The 14,893-nt window shown below is 41.8% G+C and overlaps 1 protein-coding gene across 3 annotated transcripts in view; it reads left to right on the forward strand.

The window, feature by feature from the left end:
• Positions 1–1,692: 1,692 nt before the first annotated feature.
• Positions 1,693–14,893, forward strand: part of LOC144113234 (2',5'-phosphodiesterase 12) — a 41,256-nt gene continuing 28,055 nt past the window's right edge. For all 3 annotated transcript variants that reach the window (XR_013310715.1, XR_013310714.1, XM_077646208.1), the window contains exons 1-4: positions 1,693–2,279; positions 9,397–9,815; positions 13,627–13,766; positions 14,518–14,680. Coding sequence is in view for 1 of the 3 variants with exons in the window: in XM_077646208.1 (XP_077502334.1) it covers positions 1,860–2,279; positions 9,397–9,815; positions 13,627–13,766; positions 14,518–14,680 (1,142 nt within the window). In the remaining 2 variants the exon portion in view is untranslated. The remainder of the gene's footprint in view (positions 2,280–9,396; positions 9,816–13,626; positions 13,767–14,517; positions 14,681–14,893) is intronic.

The raw sequence follows: 14,893 nt of genomic DNA on the forward strand, positions 1-14,893 counted from the left end.
GAGCGATGCGAGCCTTTCAGAGGCTCGCAAACTTTACTCCTATCATGCACCCCATCAAAGCTGCTGCAAACGAATGAAAATGGCTCCAGCTCCGCTCAGAGGTAAAATCACCCAGATTAGTGTTGACTGAGTTCAGCAGGCAACAAATGCGAACCTCTAATCTGACGTCACACAAACGGCACTCGCAGCGGACGATTGATAGCACCCAGGAACATCTGAAGTGATCCTCGGCCGCCTCGATTGGCTGTGACCGTGACTCACCACCCATCGATTGCACAAATGCTGATGACTACTGCAGAAAAATGCTGCTATCTATAAAATATAGGTACACTCAGAAACCCAGTACAAATTGTTCGAAATTTCTAGCGTCACAAGAGTGCACAGGTGTCAAAAAAAAAAAAAAAAGAACAGGGGTTAGGGCAAAGTTCAAGGCAGCGCCTGTCCTGCCTTCTGGGTGAAAGGGAACAATATGGTAGGGAACGTATATCGCAGGGAACGTGATTCAAGCAAACGTCCGTAATATCACCCGAACGGGATATCGACCGGATAACGCGTCGGGACACATAGAAAGAATATGCTTGTAAGTACTCAAAGGTATTAGGATATTTGGCTAAGATTCGGATATCCCTGAGATCTGGTGTTGTCACTGGGATGCTCGTGGATCGCGCGAAAAGCAGTGGGCGTGTTCAGTTTGAAATCTTGAGCAACAAAAGACGGGAGCTTCCGGTAACGGAGAGCACTAGCTCTGTCTTTGGAGTTGGTGCACGGGAGCTCGACGTTGTCCAACTTCCGTTGCATGTGATATATTTTCGTCCCCGTGTGGTTGCGGGCGGACCTTTGCGTGAAAAAACTTGCTCGGTAGTCATTTCGCACGTCGGCTGCCGTGGTCCTCCACCGAGAGCCTCATATAACGCAAGTGTGCTAATCGCGTACTGATTTTTCAAATGCTAGCGGAAGGTTTCGGTTTGCTTCTAGCACCTGTTGTTTACAGCCAAGAATTCTAGTCCTCTGCGCCAGCTGTCCAGGCAACACTTTCACTTTCAAATAGAAGCTGTGCAGGTGTTGAGGCCATGCGCATAGCAAGCGTATACGCTTGCTATGCATACGCATAGATAATCTATGCATGACATGGCTGCCACTTAATTGTGAACTGCCTGAAGAACTTGCACGCATGGAGTTGACCTAAACAAGGCAAGAGAAGCGAAGAAAACAGTGGTACAGTACCTCCGATAGCAGCACGAAGAGCTTGCATCATCTGTAGCTAAATCGCTAGTGCTGTCCGTGTAGCCGCGCATCAAGCTCACAGTAATCCAGCAAAGAATGCTTGCGAGTGCTTTTTAGCACAGCCACTTTAAAAAAGTGCGCGAAATGAAACGCCGGAAAGGCCACAAAGATCAAAAGAGGCGCCAGATGACGCGCACGTACAAGCACAAGTAAGCACGAGATATCTGTTTTTTTCTTTTGCGTCCTTTCCTTTGTAGTTTCTCCCGTTCTTTTTAAATTTTTTAGGACAGGACACATTAAGTATGATTATTTGTTTCACAAAGGCAGGCTACCATCACCATCATCATGATAGTGCATTCAAGTGGTCAAATTTAGAATCCAAAATTAACACAAAAACTATCAACGTATTTTATTTTTGTTTTTAACAATTGGTTACATTTAGATCTGGAATTTTAAAGTCCATAGATCAACACACCAACACTCCAACCTTCACATCGTTGCCATCGTCATCACCGCGAGGCACGTTGGTAATCTTTTCATTCGCCTTTGATGTCAATTCTAAATGTGATCCAGAATACTTCACGGCCTTAGATTCATTTTGTAAGGGAGCAACGCGTTTGGCCATGTAATTAGAAATGATATTCGTGCGTTTCTTGAGCTCGAAATTGCCACATTTCTCGTGGCAGTGCAAAATAAGAATGTCGTCTGCTGCTGTCGCTGCAGAGAAATATGCTTACGTTAGCCATAACTCCGAAAGAAAATTGCTACGGTTGTCATTTAAGTATGCTTCGCGGGACGTCAAAGAACGACAGTATACATTAAATCGTTCCCTAACTGAGGAACTTCGTTCAGTACTTAATAGGATAGCTATCAATATTGCTAACGTTGAAGAAGGTAAAAAGAAACGCAAGAGGAAGAAGAATGGCTGCTCAGATGAAGATGCAACGAAATCTGAATCGCAAGAAGAGTTGCCAGTTTCTCTGGAATACAACGGTGTCCCTGTATCTGGAGACGTGGCAAACAGCGACGCTTGGAAGGAGGGCTCCATATTACAGGTAGATTACTGCATGCCCCATTAAGTTTAGCACTATAGTGTGCGCATGCTCCATGGTTAAATACCGTTCTTGCATGAGCCTGACGTGAGGGAAAAAGTTTGGCTAGTAGACATAATTTCTGTGCCCATTAGGAGCCTAGACAACATGAGAATTGTACTGGCACAGTGTAGAAAAATATTTTGAATGGTTGATATATACTAGGGGAAAGATTTGTTGAAAAACTCAAACAAATTTTCGTTGGTTCAAAAGTTTTAAAAATGTAATATATTTTTCTTCAGTTGGCACATGAGAATGCAAGTTCCAAGGGTACTTGATGTCTGTGCGTATTGCCTTGACGAGCGATATAAGCAGCCTTTTTCCAAGCACTTCCTGAACTTCCACATTGCTAGAATGAGATGTACTCAGCAGAAATTGTGCTTTCTGAAGCTGTAGGTGTTTGCAGCGCACACGAAACACGGACGGACAGAAAAGGGAACGAAACACAGCGCTGACTTTCAACTGAGCTTTATTGGAAAAATAAGCGACTTTTATACAAAAATTTTTAACATGTGACTCAGAAGATGTCAAAACGTCCTACTACATGTGCCATCTAAAATCACTGATACTCTAGATAAAAACCCTGAAAAAACACGAATGGAAAACACTGAAAGACACGTGCCGCCTAAACCACCTAAAGGGTGTCATGATCAATAACGGTGAAGGAACAACATTCGAAAAAACTACCAAAAAACTATGATACCAAAATGCAAAAGCAGGGTGAAGCTGTATATGGGCTCCCGTTGTCACAAAAAAATAAAAGATAAAAGAAAATACATTGACAAAAACAGGGCTGAAACGGTATAAAACACATTAACTAAAACAGCATAAGACCCATTATTTAAAGAGTGTTGAAATTTACAGGTGCGCGCCTGCGGCCTGCAAGAATCCAAGTTCTTTATCCAGGAGTACTAAGGACACAGCGCTGACGCACATGTCCCCTTTCTGTTGGATGGCTTTTGCCTCGATAATCTCCCTCGTGGTCTGATCGCTGCTTCTACCTAAAATCGTAGTGTCCTGGAACCGTGGTATGCACTTATTGCATTCGCTGCAGTGTACAGCGAGATTTCCTTCTCGTATGTTTCTCTTGCGCAGATTGTCATAATTATTGTAGTGTTCTCGGAGTCGGTCGTTAAGGCATCGGCCCGATTGTCCTATATAGACTTTCCCACAGCTTAACGGAATCTGATACACCACACCCTTGGTACAAGGTACAAACGGAGACCGGTGTTTTTTGGAGCACTGCACACGTGGTGTACCACACGTCTGAGTAAGCTTACAAAGCTTTGACAGCTTTTCCGGGGCTGAAAACAATACTCTCAACTTCACTTTTTTGCCTATTCGTTTCAAATTGTGGGAGATGCTGTGCAAATAGGGTACTACAACCAGGTTTCGTTTTTGTTGACTCTCAGCCGAAGCTTTCATACTTCCTTTGCTTTTACTCTTCACTTCCCTATAGATTCTTTCAGCCACCGAGATGATGATCTGCTCCGGATAACCACTTTCTTTCAACCTTGCAGTCTGTTGATAAAAACTGCGCTCCATGGTATGTGGACAGGATTTTTGCAAAGCATTTGTCAAACACAGGTTAATAATGGAACGTTTTACTAGTTTAGAATGTGCCGAGTTGAACGGTAGGACACTTTTTTTGCCTCGTGGATCGTATGTCCAGCAGATATGATCTCTCGTACACGTGATACTTAAATCTAGGAACCGGATGGTGTCGTTAGTCGGCAGCTCATGCGTTAACACGAGTGGTTCGAACAATCTCTGAAAGACTAACAATGCTTGCGTTACATCTGCCTGGAAAGAATCATTGCTATCATCAAAAAGAATTAAATAATCATCTACATATCTAAACACTTTTACGGCGTTGAACTCTGCCAGGTGACACATCAACATGTTGTCAAGATGGCCTAAAAAAATGTCACTGAGGATGGGTGCCAAGCAAGAACCTATGCATACACCTTGTTTTTGCAAATATATTTCGTTATTCCAAGTTACGTTAGTGGATCCAAGGTAGAAAGTAAGCATTTCTAAAAACGACTTGACACTCATCCCAACTGCATTCTGGAAAGCTACAGAGCCAAATTTGTCGATGCTATTATCAAGGTATGAAAGTAACTCCTTCTGCGGAAGAGAGTAATACAAGTCCTTAATATCTATAGAACATGCTTGCAAGTTCTTGTGATTCTGGCCTTCCAGAAACCCTATGACATGTACCGAGCTCTTAATCTGGAAAGGATCATCAAGGGATGGTCTTCAGCTTGTCTTGCAGGAATTGGGAAATTGCTTTCTGCCATGAACCTGTTTCTGACACGATTACTCTGAAAGGGCAACCGAGCTTGTGCGTCTTAGCGGAAAACATGAAATGAAGGCTGTTGATTTCGGAGCTGTCAATACTTCGGCCTAAACGGGTCAGGTTCAGCCTCTCACACAATGTTTTGGCTGTTTGTTTCAATTTTGGTAAGCGTACCTTAGAATCTTCACGGAACACTCCTCTGATGGCGTCAAGGGCTTACAGTCCGAACATTTCCCTGGAGCACACAACAAGGCCTCCTTCTTTATCCTCCGGAAGAACACGCAGCTGGTTCTCACATAAGAAGGATGTCACCTGCCGCACAGGTAGATGTTTTCTTGTCGAATCCCGACGAAGAAGCACGTCCACTCCTTCCGAAACGCATCTGCTCCGTTCACTGTCTGGTGCCTTCCTCGCGACCTGATGGACCATGGCAAGCAACTCCGGTGCCGTCTTCCGAGGTTCTACGGCGAACTTGGGGCTGCGTGTTCTTCCGGAGGATAAAGAAGGAGGCCTTGTTGTGTGCTCCAGGGAAATGTTCGGACTGAAAGCCCTTGACGCCATCAGAGGAGTGTTCCGTGAAGATTCTAAGGTACGCTTACCAAAATTGAAACAAACAGCCAAAACATTGTGTGAGAGGTTGAACCTGACCCGTTTAGGCCGAAGTATTGACAGCTCCGAAATCAATAGCCTTCATTTCATGTTTTCCGCTAAGACGCACAAGCTCGGTTGCCCTACCGTGTCCTACCTAAAGTGTCCTACCGTTCAACTCGGCACATTCTAAACTAGTAAAACGTTCCATTATTAACCTGTGTTTGACAAATGCTTTGCAAAAATCCTGTCCACATACCATGGAGCGCAGTTTTTATCAACAGACTGCAAGGTTGAAAGAAAGTGGTTATCCGGAGCAGATCATCATCTCGGTGGCTGAAAGAATCTATAGGGAAGTGAAGAGTAAAAGCAAAGGAAGTATGAAAGCTTCGGCTGAGAGTCAACAAAAACGAAACCTGGTTGTAGTACCCTATTTGCACAGCATCTCCCACAATTTGAAACGAATAGGCAAAAAAGTGAAGTTGAGAGTATTGTTTTCAGCCCCGGAAAAGCTGTCAAAGCTTTGTAAGCTTACTCAGACGTGTGGTACACCACGTGTGCAGTGCTCCAAAAAACACCGGTCTCCGTTTGTACCAAGGGTGTGGTGTATCAGATTCCGTTAAGCTGCGGGAAAGTCTATATAGGACAATCGGGCCGATGCCTTAACGACCGACTCCGAGAACACTACAATAATTATGACAATCTGCGCAAGAGAAACATACGAGAAGGAAATCTCGCTGTACACTGCAGCGAATGCAATAAGTGCATACCACGGTTCCAGGACACTACGATTTTAGGTAGAAGCAGCGATCAGACCACGAGGGAGATTATCGAGGCAAAAGCCATCCAACAGAAAGGGGACATGTGCGTCAGCGCTGTGTCCTTAGTACTCCTGGATAAAGAACTTGGATTCTTGCAGGCCGCAGGCGCGCACCTGTAAATTTCAACACTCTTTAAATAATGGGTCTTATGCTGTTTTAGTTAATGTGTTTTATACCGTTTCAGCCCTGTTTTTGTCAATGTATTTTCTTTTATCTTTTATTTTTTTTGTGACAACGGGAGCCCATATACAGCTTCACCCTGCTTTTGCATTTTGGTATCATAGTTTTTTGGTAGTTTTTTCGAATGTTGTTCCTTCACCGTTATTGATCATGACACCCTTTAGGTGGTTTAGGCGGCACGTGTCTTTCAGTGTTTTCCATTCGTGTTTTTTCAGGGTTTTTATCTAGAGTATCAGTGATTTTAGATGGCACATGTAGTAGGACGTTTTGACATCTTCTGAGTCACATGTTAAAAATTTTTGTATAAAAGTCGCTTATTTTTCTAATAAAGCTCAGTTGAAAGTCAGCGCTGTGTTTCGTTCCCTTTTCTGTCCGTCCGTGTTTCGTGTGCGCTGCAAACACCTACAGCATGAAAAACCAACTAGCCCAAGAAAAGACGTTTCTGAAGCATTGTGGTTAACAGTCATCAAGTGTGAAATGCTTTCATTAGAGCAAGAATTTGGTGTTCTCTTTCTGTTTTTGTAGAACGATACGACAGTGGGTGTTCTTCTGGGTGATAGAAGTTAAAAAAGACCATCGTATATATTGAAAGGCCATTACTCTGCAAGTGCTTGCTACACCATTGCTTGCAACGTGTGTGACCCTTGACACCTTCCTTGCTTCAAATGCTAATCTTATTTGGTCAAAAGCAATTGTGTACCCAAAGAATCTTTCCTGAATCACTTTTAGTTCCTCTCTATTTGCTTGAGGCTATTCATATGCAATTAATTCACAGGGCACAGAAGTTCGCTATCATAGTTTTTTTCATTGTTAGTGCCAGCATACTGTTGTGGGTGGCACCATTGTGATTGCAGCAAATTTTAATGGCTTTTCAAAGCTTGAATAGATCACATTAATTTAATGCACGGCAGATTAAGGGATGAGTGGCAGACTGCATGGAGTATAATGAAGTGAACAGTTTAGCCAATTTTGGCTGAGTGTTAATCATGCTGACATCTAGAAAGTTGTATTATAGTAACTTTATGCTGCCTTCACATTGGACACACGCACCTTACATCTAACTTCTTACTTATAAAACAAGACAAACCTCTGTGCGAAATATGTGCTGAAGAGCTCACAGTAAACCATGTTTTATTCTCATGCAGAAAACTTGAACAACTAAGAAAAAAATATTTCACTCTATTCTACAATGAACGCATTCCATTTAATCCATGCTGCTCTTTGGTGAAAAAGCACTTGTTGATTTTTTGTGTTTTTAGGTTTCTCAAAGAAGTGAATGTTTTAATCAGACTATAGGTTTCAGAAAGTTAAGTTCATTTACCACAGCAAACAGATATCTTAACGGCATGCATGAGTGTTGATTGATAACCTTAGCTGCTTATGTGCCATAAAGCCGAATATAACTAACTAAAAACTTGACTGCTTTTGGAACATCACACTGCAGACCGAGTGGCTTTCTCACATAGAACTCCATAACCATGCTAGAATGTACTACTGAGAACAAGTCTCCAGGACAGGTGAGCGGCAACCAAAGCCATTACATGTGTGGCCAGTGGCCACACGTGTAAGTGAAAGCCTAACTGATGTGCTCGAAAGTGAGGTAGTGAATTGAGGTAACCGTTGGCAGACCTGGTACCTATACCTGCCTAGATCGCTCTTTATGCATCCTGGACACTTTTGTCCCCAATAGTACTTAAACCAGCCGGTGTCGTTTATACCTAATAATTGTCCTTGATAAATCTCCTTTAGAGATTACAAACCGAGATATGATAGGAGTTCAGAAGAATAGATTACCTTTTAAGGATGCCAGATATGCAAATTCTCCTCGGGGGCGCTTTGTTAAGAAAGAAAATAGTACAAAAAACAATTATCTATAGTTACTTATTATTGCCATGTGCTTTTCCATGCTACGAGTAATGACACTTTTGACAGAAGAATTAGCAAGGCCCCATATCTTCCACTTCTTTTCTGTGAGAAAACAACATTTAGAGTATGATAGAAGAGCATATTTTGTGGCTTGGAGTGGCTTTTTTGGAGAGGAATGTGACTTAATTATTTTAGGAAATTTTCTGGAGTAACATAACTGTGGCTGGCACAAAACAAACAACTAGAGGGCATTGGGAGAGAGGCCTTTGTCCTAGTCAGCTCGGCTCAGTTCTTGCTGCTGCTGCTGCTGATTAATAACGAAGTGCAAAACACAAAAAAGCATAAGAATGCTAAAAAAAAGTCTGTAGTGGCTTCATGACACATGGCCAGCCTAGTCACTGCATGTCGTTTTGCAGTTGATATCAGCTGGCTGCTCTAGTGCACCGTATGAAGCCATTTGTTCAGTTCTAAGTTTCTCTGCAACAAAAAGAAAAAGCTAATGGGGAAACATTTAAAACAGGCGCTGTTATTTGACTACACTAAAGAAGTAAAACACTCAAGAGTTGAGTTTATAACCCCGTTAATCTGTACATCTTGTGAGTATGCATTGTGCTATATTTATATATATTTATTGAGCAGTCACGGCTGTCAAAATTTTTAATGTGTTGGCATTAGAACCTTCCTGTTGGAAAAATCTGTCCATCTGTCTGTCCGTCTGAAGCCGCTGTCGGCAGGTGGAAATGTGATGAGAGGCAAACCTCTCTACACTTCCAGAGGAGATGGGGAGGGAAGGGAAACTGGGAAAAGGAAGACGAAAAGAAGGTGGGAGGCGATGGGTGACGGGTGGGCAAGAGTGTATAGGGGGGTACGGTGTGTCACACAGCAATTGCTGGTTTGGGTTGACGGCGATTGACGAGCTGGATACCGAAATTAAATTGTCGCAGTAGGCTCTTAGTTTGGCTAAAATGGTGGGGTAATTTTTCTGTCACTTGCACGATTGCTTTTACAGGATTTCAGTATATCTGCGCATCCCCTTGTGATGAAATTCAACTATTGCTGTAAAGAAAAGTCTAATTCACTCAGCAGATACATTTGAACAGAAAGCTAGATTTAGTGTAGTGGGTACTTATTGGCTTGGTACTTGTACTGTTAAAAATGGCATTATTGTCTATTTAAAGCTGTTAAATGTATGAAATGAGAATGTGCAGCTGGCTTTGATAGTTTGGCAAGCATGGAGCAAACAGCAGTTTGTTTCTAAGGCAGAGGACTTGTTGTGTTGGGTTTCTCTGTCATGTAACAACTGTTTTGGTTTTTCACTTTGCAGATTGGTGAGCACCGCTACTCAATTGCAGTGAATGCACCTGCTGTGAAGAGTGTTCGTCTACCCAAGTACATCATGGCAGGCTTTCCTGTTCATGCACGCATTGAATTAGAACACTGTGACCTTCATGACTGTGAGATGACTTGGTTCATGACCATCAAAAGAGGGCAGACCTTTCCAAATCATGAAGTGTACAAGGCAAACAACATGCTCTTTGTCGACACGCATCAGCGTAGTTCATTCCTGGTCCCGGAGACTGCGGATGTTGGACGCTACGTGCTTCTGAGAGTGATACCTTGTGTGGGCTCAAGGAAAGGCATGCCAGTGGAAGTGGTGTCTACATCGACTGTTGAGGTTGGGCCTGGCTTTTGCCCTTTTGAGGCTAGACAGTACTTCACAACATTCTTCACGCTTCCTGGAAGGTATATTTATTTGGTAGTTGTGGTTAGCAGTTTGCATATCCTTTTGGACTTGCATACTTAGTGTTTGTCGCTGTAGCTTCTTTTAGTTATTGAGTCACAGAAATTCTCGAGACACTGAGAAAGTTGCATGCTTTACTAAGGAAATGTACTTTAATATGTGTGCAATACCGCGAACATTTGTTAGGATGTGGGAATTCTCAAGAAAGTACTGTTTGGGGTTTTATTTGTTCATTTTCAAGTAATGTTTCCCACCATCCTCTCTCCTCCCTTGTTTAAAACTGTGGACCTCCACACTAAAGCAGATACAGAATAGCTCTGTGATACAATCCTGTTTGCCTACTAAATTGATTATAATTACAAATGTGGAATACATTTTGATGTCTGAATGGTTTATGTGTGGGTGATGAACTAGTGCTAGTTGTCAGATTATGTGCATAAGCGGGGTGTCAGTAGATTAACACTTTTTTTAACTATGGCTATGGGTGGTGCAGTATCCGGTGGGTCTGGTGAAGGAGAAAAAGAGTTATAATTTAGTCTGATGATTCAAAACTGTGTCTGGATTGTGAGAGACATCGTTGTAGAGCGTTGAAGGTGCAATTCAATAATGACCTTCAGCAGTCTCAGAACGTGAACATTTTTACATTTTGCCAACATTAAAATGTGGTTGTTGTAGCTGGAAAACAAACTTGCAGACTTGCTGAATAATATCATGAATAATCTATGCGAAATGTATTTGGAAAGTAATGAAACTGCTGCGTCTTCTGGCACTTTTGCCCTACAAGAGGTGTGGTGGGGACATTTGGTCTGGAATTCGGGGCATTTGCTAGGACTGTTTTTAGTTTTGATTGGTGCCCCCTGGGTGTTCAGATGTTTGGCATTGTAGTGTCATTTTAAAATACCTCATCACCAGAAAAACTAAGGATTAAGAAAAATTATGAATGACAATGAGTAACAGTGCATCCGGTTGTTCTTTAGGTGAGCCATATCTGATAACCAGTGTCCACTTGAGATGAACCTTGGGTGTCTGTTGAAGACCCTGAGATGAAGAAATAAACTGTTTTTTCAGTTCGCCCCCAAGCAGATTTCTTTCTTTGAACATAAAAGATGCCTGTTGTCAGTTTCAACCCACAAGAAATAGTTCACAAAGTCCTGCCCCGGAGTAAAACAACAGACGAAAAGTTTTACATGGAAGTTCTTGACCACTCGAAGAAGAGAATTGTGTGTGTGCTGGTGACATCACCATTTTATGGGTCCTTCATCATGACAGTGTGCTGATTTGCTCTTTAGCAAGTAACTGTAAAAAAGAATTTGCCCAGAAACCCAAAGCCAGTAGCTTAAGCGGTGGCTCCATTCAAGGTGGATTTATGGAGTTATGGTGCTCGGTTGCTGATCCGAAAGACGCGGACTAGATCCCGGCCGCAGCAGTCACATTTCGATGGAGGCGAAACACTGGAGGGGCTTGTGTATTGTGCGGTGTCAGTGCATGTTAATGAATCCCAGGTGGTCGAAATTATCTGGAGCCCTCCACTACGGCATCCTAAATAGCCTGAGTCGCATTAAACCCCACAAACCATAAACCACCCCGAGAGGGCTCTGTGAGCTTTTCTTTTTTTTCTATAAGCTCAGCATACATTTGAAAAGGTACCTTTTTTCAATGCTAGCTTGACTTTTTGATGTCCAAGAACCACAACACAGGTTTTAAAGATGTTCACAGTTGAAGATTTCAAGCAACACTCTCAATAATGATGGAAGTGGTGGAAAGGTTGCATGCATTCTTAGGGGTCATATTTAGAGGAACATATACAAACTGATGTAGTGACCCTCTAAATATGACCCTTGTAACCTTTGCAAGGGTTGGAGCTTTATAAGGTTGTGCAGCTTTGAAACTTTTGCAAAGTTTGCAATGTGCAACCTTTCCATGTTTCCAGTTGTTTACAAATAAACTGTTCTTTGGAATAATTTTCACTACTTTGTGGACAAGCCTTGTATATATGCTGCATAACATGGCATATATCTGCATTGAGCTTTTTTGTTCTTACCAGAAAAAGGCAGGCAGAAGGCTGGGGTTCAGGACTTGGTAGAGGGGTCAGCATAAAATTACATCTGTGGAATTATGCAGGGCCATGATATTAGGCACCAGTATTACGAAACAAAGGAAGGGAAGCAAAAAATAAAGACCGTATAAATTAGTTCATGTAGGCTCCTGCATGGCCACAAGCTAATTGCACTCACTTTCCTAACACCCCTCTCCTGTGCCCACAGAGTGCTAGTCCCCTGCATGTCCCGGCCTTGTTTTATTTCTGCTGGATTTGTTTTGAAACACGTGGACTGGATCCCCTCACCACTTATAAAAAAAAACAAATTTAAAAACGTGTATTCTTGCTTTATATACATGACTGGATTCTCAGCACTAATTTGCCTTTGTGCTATTTTCAACAATCCTATTTTCCAGTGCCTAAGCACCGAGTAGCGCACATGAACAAGCCTAAGGTGGTTGTACTCATCTGTAGATGCATCCCAAAAGAAGAAAATTTCAGCTCCTCAAAGTCCAGATCAGATTTACAGCGGGAGGGTGTGCTTAATGCAGTACAAGATGACCTTTGTTATGGTACACTCTGATGCACAGTTAATTTTAGTATGGTGCAAACTTTTTGTGCCTCCTGCATATGGAGCTCTTTATAGCAGTGTTCTTACAGATGATAGCTATGTCTCTTGAAAAGTGCTCAGTGTTTTATTCTGAATGTGGTTGTCGAAACCGTGCACTGTGTGTTGGGTCAAATTGGCGGGCAACTGTGCCAGCAGTTTCCAAGTGGCATAGTAATCCTTTTTTCTGTGTTCTAAATTGCAGCACTATATCTTATCCCCTGCAGCGTGGACGTGATCTGGAGACAATCAAATCTTGCCTATACAAGTTGCAATTTTCACAAATGTGGATACAAAAAATGCGTTGACATCTGAACAATGTTGTGTAGGAAGATATTGAGTCAGGCATGCGAAATGACAGGAATTCATTTTGTTTAATAAATGGCTCGGCATTTTACAACAGCCCTGGTATGGCTCTGCTCAGTGCCAATTTTCGATGGCTTTTTTTTTTGCAAGCATCAATGCTTTAAAGTGTCTAAAATGTGTTTATTTGTTTACATAACAGCTTATTGTGACAGGAATGAATCAAAAGAAGTGTAATTGAGACCTTGAAAATAGTGTCGAGTCAGGATATGGGTACATAAGGACCCAAGAGAATTGGCATAATTAATCAGAGGGGAAATTGGACTTTTTTTGTGTGTGTGCACTACTGACCTACTTCCCCCCACTGGATCTTAATGTGTGCCTGAAGGGGTTATATTGTCAAATTTTATATTGTGACCACTCAAGGCATGCAAAAAATGCAACTTGCTCTGTAGAACGACGGAAATCTAGGCCTTATGTCACATGGTAGCTAGGGTAGGTGTCTTTCACAAGCAGTCAAGGGGTCAGATTAATTCAAGTGCACATGAGCTTGAGGGCAGTTTTGGATAGAAGCTGACATTGTCAAGGACACTTGAGTGGCCCATTACTGAAAGCTGTCTTTGCCATGTGCACGGCATATTAGCATATATCTTCAAACAGGGAAATGTAAAGGTAACACTAAGATAGTGGTGCTTAGTGATGTTATGTGCAATGTATTAGCTGAAAATACTGCCTTATCCATAAAACTGCATTGAACACTCTTTCATTCCTGCCGGTACTTAAATATATGTGTTTTATTCATAAGCTTAATCATGTATCTAAATCTGTGCTACATTTGCTCACTATGCACGCTGTTTATTTCCAGGTTTCGATGCATATCTTACAATCTCCTTGCTGACGTGTATGCTGACACAAGCTATTCAAGGTCCGTTCTGTTTCCATACTGCGCATCCTATGCCCTTGACCTATGCTATAGGAAGCAGTTGCTTACAAAAGAAATTCTAGGTAAGTCAACATTGTTTTGCTTTGAGGTGACTCCTTAAGCAATGCATGTTAAAGCAGGTAAGATTTAGTGTTGAAAAGGTGCACAGCTATAGAGCTAGCATACATTTTTCTATGCAGGTTTCAATGCTTTTCTTCTGTTAATTAAAACTGCAGATAATTAAAGTAGCACATTTAAAAATTTCAGCACGTTGCTGCTTAGTTATGCAAAACATATTGCATGAGACAGAATGTTTTTTCTGCAAGGTTTGGCACTTATTAAAAAGAACCTGGACTTCGATTTCTGGAAGCTTAAATAATTAAAAATGCATTCGACTATTATGACTGACAAAACTATCTTTAACAAATTAATAACTATAAGCATGTATGTACAAGCATATTTTTGAAGGTTTTCTACTTGTAAGGGCAGATATAACCAGGTGCATAAATAAAACATTGGTGACAAATGTTTTCTAGCTGACACCTGCATTGGCCATGCATTCATGCTTTCTGGATATTTGTTTAGTCATTCATAAGTGGGGAAGCTGTTTCCACCCAGCAAAAGCATTGTGTGAGAAAGGTAAAATTGCTGTTTGAATGAATGAAGCTTTAAGTGCATGAAAAACAAAATAGTTACACCAAGGTTTTGAAATTTAGATTGGCAGCAAGTATGACATTTCTGAACTGGAGTTACTGCACACCTACTGTTGTTCAAACTGATTAGAAGACACCGTGTACAGATTTTGCTCAATATATTACTACCATGACTTTGCAGGCTACAAAGGAGACTTGATCTGTTTGCAAGAAGTTGATCGCAAAGTTTTTCGGGAAGACCTGGAGCCTATCCTTGGAGCTAATGGCTTTCTTGGCCGATACACAGAAAAATGTAGCCCCATGGCTGAAGGAGTGGCCTGTTTCTTCAGATCATCCAAGTTCAGGTGTGGTCTAAATGCTGATAACATTATTTATACATCTGTTTTAAATCCTGCAAGGTGTACCACAGGTGCTTCTCCTGTTTTCGCTCTAGTTTAAAAAATGAGAGAAACACAACATTGCTTGCTCATAGTGCTAGCCTTCCAGTGCTTTGACGTTATTTTTTGCAGCCAAGTAATGTGAAGAATGTCAGGAAGTGCACCAAAACCATGTGCATT

This window comes from Amblyomma americanum, chromosome 1 (assembly GCF_052857255.1).
Source record: "Amblyomma americanum isolate KBUSLIRL-KWMA chromosome 1, ASM5285725v1, whole genome shotgun sequence".
In the NCBI taxonomy this organism is placed as follows: Eukaryota; Metazoa; Arthropoda; class Arachnida; order Ixodida; family Ixodidae; genus Amblyomma; species Amblyomma americanum.